This window comes from Lutjanus erythropterus, chromosome 9 (assembly GCF_056507025.1).
Source record: "Lutjanus erythropterus isolate fLutEry1 chromosome 9, fLutEry1.hap2, whole genome shotgun sequence".
Lineage (NCBI taxonomy): Eukaryota > Metazoa > Chordata > Actinopteri > Lutjaniformes > Lutjanidae > Lutjanus > Lutjanus erythropterus.
In genome coordinates, this window is record NC_139325.1 from 34,856,453 (window position 1) to 34,867,313 (window position 10,861).

Below are 10,861 nucleotides of genomic sequence, written 5' to 3' on the forward strand. Positions count from 1 at the left end.
GTACCAAAGTATAAAAGTAAAAAGTTGTCCTCTGAAGGACATTTCTGCTGACTTCTTATGTATTATTATCATGTCTTTTATGTTGTTTTTGTTGTTTTAAATGTTTTGTCTTTTTATTATGTATTACAGCATCTTTTCTGTTCTGTTGTGTCCTTGAAGTTTTTTTTTTGTAGTATTGTGTCTGTTTTGTTACATATTTTACGTGATTTGTTTCTTGCTGCTTCTTTTTTAGTCTTATCATGTCTTTGATGTTGTTCTTGTCTTGTTCCGTCTCGTTCTGTCTGTCCTCTGTGAGCTGATGGATCCAGTGAATCGTCTTTTCTGCGTGTGAACACTGTTTTATATTTTGAATGAAAAGTGAAAAATACAAATTGACTCTGACTGATTGATTGATCGAGAAAGAAGATCAGCTGATCAGAACGTCTCTGTGAGGAACATGAAGCAGTTCATCATCATCATCATCATCATCATCATCGGTCAGATTTCTGTTTAGTTTCATGTTTCATTGCTCTGATTTTGTGACTCATGAGATCAAAAGGAAACCAGCAGATTAGAGTCAGAACCACTTACAGTCCGACAGTCCAGGGAGACAAACATCATCATCAGCAGGCTCAGAGAAGAATTACAATTACTGGGAAAAAGATGTAATCAGATTACAGTTATATTTAGTAAAAAACAGGCATTCTTAGCAGGATTAAAGTACATTTTTAAATACAGAAGGATATACTACCATGAACACATGACAACAGAGTCTCAGACTCAGACTGTGGTCTGAGAGAAACCAGCTGATCTGATCAGTTCATCATTCAGGAAAAATACTTCACTGGAGGAAAAGTAACTTTCTGTTGTCTTTAAATCAGAGGAGGTACAACATCACAGAGCAGAGATGGTTCTGCCTGTAGAACAACACAGAACATTCATCCAGTGTCCATCAGCTGTGACTGAGTGTAAACACAGAGTCCTCCTCCTCCTCCTCCTCCTCCTCCTCCTCCTCCTCCTCCTCCTCCTCCTCCTCCTCCTCCTCCTCCTCTCCAGCTTATCTAACTGCATGTTTGAAAGATGCTGATGGTCTCAGAGTCGCTGTTCTTTAATCCAAACTCACATCTTTGTTTGTTGTGAGAAAAGTAGCAAAGTTTGAAGGAGCCACCAGTCGCTGCATCCCACATACACAACTGTCGCCATAGCAACTATCATCTCATTATACAACTCTGAGTGGTAAAGTAAACGTAAGTTGGAAGAGGAGCTGCTCTGTAGATATAAAGGACAATAAAAACACAAAGATTCTTGTTTTCAGGTGATGAAGATTGTATTCCATGTATGTGCTTACAATGTCTTTATATGCTGCTGCTGCTGTGTGTGTGTGTGTGTGTGTGTGTGTGTGTGTGTGTGTGTGTGTGTGTGTGTGTGCGCGCTCTCCTCTGCCAGCCTCACAAATGGCTCCTCAGGGATAAATAAAGTTTTTTGAATTGAACTGAATTGAATATTCTGACGCACTGCACCGTAAAATTCTCGCAGCCCTCAGCTCTATGAAACAAAACATCAACAGCTGGTTTTCAAGATTCTTCTGAGACACATGTAATGATGCTCGTTCAGCCTCAAGGTGGCACTGTTTTTGTTTGTTTGTTTGTTTTTGTTTGTTTGTTTATCTCACAGTCCTTTTATCAGTTTAATCTCTCAGTCGTCTGCATCCATAAATTTCAATGCTCTATAAATTTCAAATGTTGGGACTTTCCTCACTCTGATTGGACGCTGATTATTCCTGCTCACGGCTACGCATTTATTTATGTTTGTGATGATGAAGGCGTTTGTGGGCGGAGCTGCAGAGCTGACAGTTTTCATGCTGCTGCAGGTAACGAAAGTCTTCATCAGTCTGAAGGAACGCTGTGTCATCAAAATCTACACTTCTCTGGAAGTGAAGAGTGTTTGAGTTGCATCACACACACCACACTCACACACACACACACACTCACACACACACACACACACACACACACACACTCTCACACTCTCTCACACACACACACACACACACACACGCACACACACACACACTCACACAGTCACACACTCTCACACACACACACACTCACACACACTCACACACAGACAGACACACACACACACACACACACACACACACACACACACACACACACACACACACACACACTCTCACACTCTCTCTCACACACACACACACACACACACACACACACACACACTCTCACACAGTCAGGTGGGTGTTGGGACACGTAGCTACATGAGCAGCTCGCTCTCTGCAGCTGGATGTAAAGGATCATTTCATCATTCAATGAGAAACGTGAAACTTTCGTTTGACACGTTGCACAAAGAGAAACACGTCTGTTTTTACAGCACACACCTCTTTTTTAAAATGACTTTTATCTCATTATCGTTATTATCATTACAATTATCTGATGAGAACAGAAGGAACATTTTTAGGAGACACACAACAAGTTTCATTGTTCAGTGTGGAAATTTGTTGTGTTTATTTTGATATTTTATTTTGTTTCATGTTTTGTTTGCTTTAGTTTTGCTTATACTGATCTTTTGTGTTGTTTGTTGTAAATGTTTTTTGTTTGTTTTGTTTATTTTGATTATGTTAGTCAGTTTATTTCTTTTTTAATTTCTTTTGTTTGTTTTGTTTGTTTCCCTATTGAAAATATTAAATTATGGAACATGAAGTTTATTCAGCAGTTTCTGAAATACGATTTTTGGGGTTTTTAAATGATTTAAGATTTAAGTTTATCTAAAGAATGAAAGTGAATCTGAATAAACATTATTAGTTGGAAAAACGTTTTCATAACTTTAGAAGTTTAGTTTTTGTATATTTTTTGTTTTTTTCTTTCACATCATCGTCACACTTTGTCTTCATCATATTAGTAACAGCTGATAAACTTTTCTATTTTAATCCCTCTGACGGGACACGCCCACCTACAATTTCCTGTCCTGAACTTGTGCTCGTCAAAGCCAATCAAAAAATTGCGCTGCTGTCATCATCTTTTCACACCCATCAGTACTTTTACCAGCAGTGTAGTTTCCACCTGAACGTGTGGCTCCGCACCCTCACCTGTGCACAGGTTGGAGCTGCTTCCTGTCAGTCTGTGGTGTCATTACGGTTTATTTCCACGATGAACGGATGTGACTAATAACAACTGATCACTTTACTGTAACAACAACTCAAATTCCAAACATGTCTGATCCCACCTGAGGCCAGGAAGTGCACAAATACCCAGAATGCCTCAGTGGATGGGGCTTACACCACATGTCCGGTTTACCTGAATCCAAACCTCCACCCTGCAGACCTGAGTCATCCTGTGACATGTCGTAACTCACTGATTGCCCGAAATACACAAGAAACACACACGTGCTCCAATTAATGACAATTTCTATCTTTTCACTGATAAGAACAAGAGAATCATATTAAATTTAATTACAGTCGCCCCCTTCTGACAAACAAAAAGTCATATTTACCCAAAGTATCTCAAATAAAAGGACACCTCAAAGTAATCACATTACTTTCACTGAGATTCTTCCAGTCGATCAGTCACTTTTTTTCCCCTCCGGTCAGTCAGCGAGTATCACAGTTACAAGATTAAAAAAAAAAAAGTGTGTGTGTGTCTGGTGTGTGTGTGTGGTGTGTGTGTGTGTGTGTGTGTGTGTGTGTGTGTGTGTGTGTGTTGTGTGTGTGTGTGTTGTGGGTGGTGTGTGCGTGTGTGTGTGTGTGTGTGTGTGTGTGTGTGTGTGTGTGTGTGTGTGTGTGTGTGTGTGTAATTCATGATTTATGTGTCTCTTAAAGTTGACTACTGTTTACATATTTGCCAAAATAAGACACAGGAAGTGGACATTTGTTGTCCCCTTTGATTCTTCTTGTCTTACATTCAAACAAATATCAGAAACGATTTAAAGAAGACTGAGAGACGTGTCATCTGTGAGACAGGCCGTCTGTGAGACGGGCCGTCTGTGAGACAGGCCGTCTGTGAGACGGGCCGTCTTCAGACTGACAGTCTGACATCATCTCTGAGTCTTCATTGGCTCAAAGTCTGTGAGTCTGTGAGTGTGGACGTTGGGATTGGCCCGAACCGCAGCATACAGCCTCACAATGGAGGCGTCTTCGTCCTACGAGATTTCCTTGTCTCACACAGTCGAGCCTCAGAGCCAGTCGGACAGAACCAGTACCCATCATGCAATGTGGTCCGATGGAAACTGTGTGACTTAAACACGCCTCATGTTTCATCGCGACCCCATGTTGGATCTGCTGCAGTCACATGATCACAGGTGTGTGCTGCGTGATGTCATTGTTGTGTCTATCACGTTAAACAAACATGTCTGCAGCTTCAGGCTCTGGTCAGACTTCCCAGCATGCCGAGCAGCAGCAGCAGCAGTGTCAGGTCAGGTCGTGTTTGGGGTTGCTTGGCTGCAGCAACAGGAAGCAGGTGCACGCTCTGTGTGTCAGAGATCATGTTCCTGGCATCGTGCAGCGCGCCGACGGCGGCCGTGCTGGAGTTCAGGTCTCCGCTGGTGATCAGGTCGAACACACAGGCCTGGTAGTAAACGTCTCTGGCAGGAAGCAGCATGGCGCAGTGAGCCTGGGCGTTGACGACAAAGGAATATGCAGAGACCGGTGGCTGCGGGTGGAGCGTGTTGAGTCTCTGGGAGGGGGGGCAGCCCCACACACACAGCTGCAGGTCCTGCTCGGGGCCAAAGGCGTCCACGATGCCACGTGGTGAGCGGACCGACAGGCCGAGCGAGCGTCCGGTCTGACGCACCACCAGCAGCGTGCCGATGTGAGCCGCTCGGATCTCTGCGTGTCGGCCAGGACTCTGAGTCCGCACCGTCAGGCTGTGATGACCTCGCCGCTCGCCGCTCGTCACTGAGCCGTCAGCGAAGGCAGCGGGGACGTTATCAAGTTCAGCCTGATACAGCTGCTGATCGACACACTGACGCCAGTTCTTAAAGATGATGGTGATCTGTGAGGACACAGTGAGAGCAACTGAACATCAATCAATCAATCAATCAGTCAATCAATCGGTCAATTAGTCAATCAGTCAATCAATCCGTCAGTCAGTCAGTCAGTCAGTTAATCAATCAGTCACGTGGCCTTCTGAAGTTTGGGAATGGCTGCTCAAAAGGTTCTCCAGGTGAGAACTTGGAGCAGATCTGTGTGACTCACCTTCGTGAGTGCTGTGGCGTGCGTCCCTCGCCTTGTTGGCGAGCTGGTGGCCTGTATGTACAGGTACTCGTTGTCTATGAGAGGCCACGCTCCCTGCACGGCACACGTCTGGAAGTCGTCATTGAAGGTTCGAATGTGCGGGTCTCCAAACACGCCGCAGTGCAGGTACTCTGGCACGCGACCCTCCCTGGTGAGGAAGCTCCTGTCGTAGTGGCAGGCGTCGCCCAACAGCGTGCCCTGCGGCAGGGGGCGGGGCTGGGCAGTAGGCCCCGCCCGCGGGCAGCGGTGCTGAATGAGCAAGTCCTCGATGCCCTGAACTGCTGAGTGATACGCCAGGTCCCCGCGACACGCCCGCGCCATCCGCTTAGTGCACATGGCGTAGGAGCGCAGGGCGCTGCAGTAACCAGCGTTCACCACCTCCCTGCTGAGAGCCGCTCCACCTGCTGGTCCTCCTCCTGCTGCTCCTGGTCCTCCTCCACCTGCACCTCCACCTGCACCCAGGTCCAACGTGGCAGCCACGAAGTCAGAGTTACACCTCAGGATACGACAGGAAGCTCCAACTACAGCCAAGAAGAAGAAAACATCTGAATTTTAAAAAAGAGGACTTTTACTTTGAAGTCTACTTCCTGCTGCCAGGCTCAGGACACAGAGAGGCATTAGCTTGTCGTCAGCTAATGCTAACATGTACAGGAAACAGATCAGCTGTGAGCACTTTGTATGATTTCTGCATGTTTGTACCTTCAGGTAAACTCAGGTAAACCTGGACCAGCAGCAGAGTCAGGTGGATGCGGTGTCTCCATGGTAACGCTGTGTGTTGTGTGACGGCGGCCCACGGCTCCATCAGCAGACCGAGCCCAGGACTCTGACAGACAGACAGACAAACCGGAGGATGATGTCACACTGTCACCCCGACCCAAAATATCTCATGGTGATTCTTTTGACTGATGTTTGTTTGATTTGAGATTTTATTTATCTGGAATATTTTTTTCATCATTATTCTCATTTTCACTGATAAACATCTGGTCTGTATCAGAGTCCGACAAGTTATTATCAGTTGGGTTTTCAGATGTTTTGTTTTTACAGTGTAGGACATTTTAAACGAGACTAAATCAGTGCATTAAAAGGCTCATGTGTTTTTTTTAATATGAAGTGCAGATATAAATCTTTAGCAGAATTTCTTCCATCTTGTTCCAGTGGTTTAACAAATCCTTTTAATGGACACAGATGTCCATGAGGGAGACGTTACATTGGACACATTCACATCCTCTTTACTCACTGAGACGCACAAACATGAGACATTAGAGTCTGAAAAATACAGAAGTTTCCTTTAACAACATGAGAGCGTGTCCAGTCTTCATGTGTCATGAACAGTCTGAGGGGGGCGCTGCAGAGCCTGCAGACTGCCAGTCTGTCTCTCTGCCTGTCTGTCTGTGTTTCTCAGTATTGATCGATGACTCTGTGATTATCGGATATTAGTGTCCATTATCAGCTGAGCAGCGATGACCTCATCGTTCTCTTTAAAACATCATCATCATGTTTCATGTTAATCAAACTGAACCTCATCACATGTTTGTTCTGTCGTCATCACAGGAAACTGTCACATATTCAATCATGTTATTATGATGTTATTACAGAGAGATCAGTGAGGAGGAGTTCAGCTCTTCTTCTTCTTCTTCACACTGTTATTCTTGTTTTCTTTGAAATGAAGTCATTCATTCATTATTTGTTTCTCACATGTTTTCTAAAGTTTTTCATGTCATGTTGTGTTTCTGTGTTGTCGACTCTGTAGAGGTGCAGCTTCTCTCAGCACTCCAGACAGAAGGTGAGATTCATTTGTTCTACGCTCTAAAAACCAGAAATGTTTATTTTCTTTCAACACGTTCTGTGAGGCGTCTGTTGTTTGGTTATTAATGTCTGTGATCAGCAGATTAGTGCAGATTAAAATAATTGATCCTGTTCTTCAGTCACAACCAGGAAAAAAAAAAAAAAATTTAACAATAACCAGAATGTTTTTTTCCTTCAGGGCTTCTGTAGCAGAAACATGTCGGACTGATTCACTGACCGACAGAAAAACAGAAAACCTTGGAACATGGTTCCAATCAGTGTTCAGTCGATCAATAAATGATATCAGAGGAATGTGATCATGTTGAATGTGAAGCTGTGAGCCTACCTGCAGAGTGACAGTCGCTCCGCACAACACACTCAGGACTGAACATCTCACAATGTGTGTGTGTGTGTGTGTGTGTGTGTGTGTGTGTGTGTGTGTGTGTGTGTGTGTGTGTGTGTGTTGTAATATGGACTCTTGTCTGTTTGTTTTTTTTTTCAGCAGGACAAACAGCAGCAGGCAGGGGGCGGAGCTTACTGCAGTGCTGTTAGACTCATAAACAGACAGATGGCACATAAAACTGACTCTTATTATTATTATTAATATTATTATTATTATTATTATTATTATTATTATTTGAGATAGTAGTAATGTTGTTGTTGTTGTTGTTGTGTTTCCCAAACTTTTTTTCTGGGGATCAGAAACATTCCTGTCATCACATCACTGTATAGAATCTGGACACACATATAAACACACGTTAAAAACTTTATAAATAAGAAATAAATGTATTTATTCTGAGTCATTTCATTGTTTTTATTTCCTCTCATCAAGAAAACAAACAAAAAAAAGTTACTGGAAGTTACTTGAGTTTTGAATCAAACTGAAACTCTTCAGTTTTGTAATTAAAAAAAAAAGTTTAGTCGATCTGTAATTTTTAGTTTTAATTGAAAATATTAAAATATTAAGCTAAGCTAACCAGCTGCTTGGAAACAGAGTGACTGTGAGAGGAAGAGAAGAGGTGGACTGTTCCTTTAATGAATGTCTGACTGTGATTCTACAGTCAGATGACCTTTAGTCCTCTGTGACAGGGGGAGGGGCTCCGTGTGTGTGTGTCTGTGTGTGTGTGTGTGTGTGTGTGTGTGTGTGTGTGTGTCTGTGTGTGTCTGTCTGTATGTGTGTGTGTCTGTGTGTGTCTGTGTGTGTCTGTCTGTATGTGTGTGTGTGTGTGTGTGTGTGTGTGTGTGTGTGTCTGTGTGTGTCTCTGTGTGTGTGTGTCTGTGTGTGTGTGTGTCTGGGGTTATGAAGTCTATATTTAAACCCCAGTTGCCCCCCACAGTTACAGACACACACTGACACAGACATTCAGACGCTGAATATATTTAATATAAAACAAACATATTTACCCTGTTTTGACTCTGTTTACAAACAATCTGCTACATGTTGTTGTCTCATGTTTGTTTGTTTGTTTGTTTGTTTGTCAGCAGGATGATGGACATTATGGACGGTTTTTACAGTGAAACTAAACTCAAACAAAAGTAAAAACTAAAACCAGGCATGAAAAAAACCCTTTAGTTCACTGAAATAAAAATAACTAGAATTTATAAAAACATCAAAATAAACATGAAAATATTCAGGAAATGTTTTTAATTTTGAGAATTTGGTTCAGTTTGTCAACAAAAGAAGCATAAGGACAATTTGAATAAACTGACCAGAAAAAAAGAAAACATGAAATAGAACAATACTGGTGTTAGCTAACGTGTTTAGGCAAATGTTTTACCTCAAGGCACACAGACTAACTGCTAACATTAGCTACACAGCCCAACCGCTAATGTTAGCTACACAGACTAACTGCTAACATTAGCTACACAGCTAGCTTTCTGTGTGTATATTCAAATGTACATCTCTCTGTTGAAATAAACCCGTCCAAGACTTTTCCACACGCTGCTGCGGTTTGTCTGACTCATCTGTCGAAGTTTACAGACAAAGTTTTTATGTGGGACAGAAAAAACTTGAGAACAACTGCACTAATGTTAGCTACACGGACCAACTGCTGATGTTAGCTACACAGACCAACCGCTAATGTTAGCTACACGGACCAACCGCTGATGTTAGCTACACGGACCAACCGCTAATGTTAGCTACACGGACCAACCGCTAAGAACAGCATATTATGTAAATTAACATAAAATGAAAAATACAGCAGGTACCTGTAAATGAATAACATTCAACAATTAAAATAAATAAATAAATAGAAAATAAATATCGATACTAAAAACATTTCAAATATTAGTTGATCATAATCACATAATGTTTCAATAAGTGAACATTAAAATTTGCTTTCTATCTTAGAACCACAGAGGAGAACACAAACATGGCAAAGACCAGAGGACATTAGAACGTCTCTGTTGATCATTTCTTCAGTCTTTGTTGTTGTGGTTCTCATTTTGACCACAGGAGGCAGATGTGCATCAGTCCTCCATGTTCTCACTTCATTTAAACTCTTTAGACAAACTCAGATCTTCTTCAGACATCGTTCAGAAACAAAACTTGCTAGCTGGTGTCGGCTAACGTGTTTAGGCAAATGTTTTACCAGCTGAGCTCCGCCCACAAAACCCCTCCCTAAAAACATTTTGTAGGACGTAGCAGTGACTCCTCGTCTCAACCCGTCCTCTGAGGATGCATGCATGCATGTCCAGTATGAAGACATACAGAATATATACTGCTGTCCTGTCATTTATAGATTTGTCTCACACGTGTACACATGGACACTGACAGTGGGTCTCGTCAGGTTACTGAGGACTTCTCTGTTGGACGTCATTTAGTCTAAATGTTGATATATTTTATTATTAGTTAGCTGTACAAGACAAAACGTCTTCATGAGAACTGATCAGTCATTTGACAATAAGGAGTGAAAATCTGAGTGAATCTGTGAAAATCAATCAAAACTCACCTCAGTTTGATAAATACTGTATAAAAAATGTCCTGCCTCCATTACTCTCTAAACAATACAAAACTTAGATGGACAAACAAACAAACAAACAAACAAATAAACAAAGTCATGTTTGTCTCTCACCTTCAGCTGATTCTGATCAGGGTGTGTCCATGTCCTCACTTTGTCCAACAGGGGGACTCTGAACATCCATCTTTAGAACTTTGTCCAAAACTCTTGAGGTCCCTGTCCAGGTCTCTGTCCAGGTCTCTGTCCAGGTCTCTGTGCAGGTCTCCAAGCACTCAGGTCTGATGTTTGCGTTGCGCTGCGTTCACAGCTGACTGGGAGCTTCAGTCGTTTCTAAATAAATCACCAAGAAGCAGCAGCTGCTGCACGACAACTGTCACACACACACACACACACACACACACACACACACACACACACACACACACACACACACACACACACACACAGCACTTAAAGGAGCAATATGAGTAATGGCACGTTCAAAAATGAGCGGAGTTGTCCACGAGAGGACGAGTCCTCCACTGTCAGTTGATCAGCTGTTTATAACTGTCAGTTGTCTGTTGATGCAAAGTTCAGTCTGTTATCCTGAAAACAAAAAGCTCACTGCTCTGAAAATACAAACTGCTGCAAAACTTCATTAACAATTTACTCAACTTATAAACATCTACTGCTTCTGAAAGGTCATTAATGATTTATTACGACTCATAAACAGACACTGATACTGTGACAACATCAGTTATATCAGACCTGGAGAGAATCTTTTGGTCGTCTTCTGGCTGATTTTGGTTGAATTTAGTTTAGTTCGTGTTAAACACGACAGATGGTTCATCCAGTCATCTGCCAAGTATTTGTAGAAAGTGGTCGCCCTTTTCCAACCAGTCTCCAT

At 42.4% G+C, this 10,861-nt stretch overlaps 1 protein-coding gene across 1 annotated transcript; it reads right to left on the reverse strand.

Moving 5' to 3' along the window:
• Window positions 1-4,143: 4,143 nt before the first annotated feature.
• hjv (hemojuvelin BMP co-receptor) lies at window positions 4,144-10,360 on the reverse strand. Its single transcript, XM_084727360.1, has 4 exons — window positions 10,090-10,360; window positions 5,930-6,053; window positions 5,192-5,751; window positions 4,144-4,988 (listed from the first exon to the last, which is right to left on the reverse strand). Exons 1-4 carry the CDS (start codon window positions 10,153-10,155, stop codon window positions 4,356-4,358), a joined length of 1,383 nt encoding a protein of 460 aa, XP_084583486.1. The 5' UTR covers window positions 10,156-10,360; the 3' UTR covers window positions 4,144-4,355.
• Between the last annotated feature and the right edge of the window lie 501 nt (window positions 10,361-10,861).

Excerpts from the sequence above, each read along its gene's own strand:
- hjv (XM_084727360.1), bottom strand. The coding sequence starts at position 10,155 with ATGTTCAGAGTCCCCCTGTTGGACAAAGTGAGGACATGGACACACCCT. Across the intron at positions 6,054-10,089 it reads CTGATCAGAATCAGCTGAAG|AGTCCTGGGCTCGGTCTGCT; the intron begins GTGAGAGACAAA and ends TCTGTCTGTCAG. Across the intron at positions 5,752-5,929 it reads TTACCTGAGTTTACCTGAAG|TTGGAGCTTCCTGTCGTATC; the intron begins GTACAAACATGC and ends TCTTGGCTGTAG.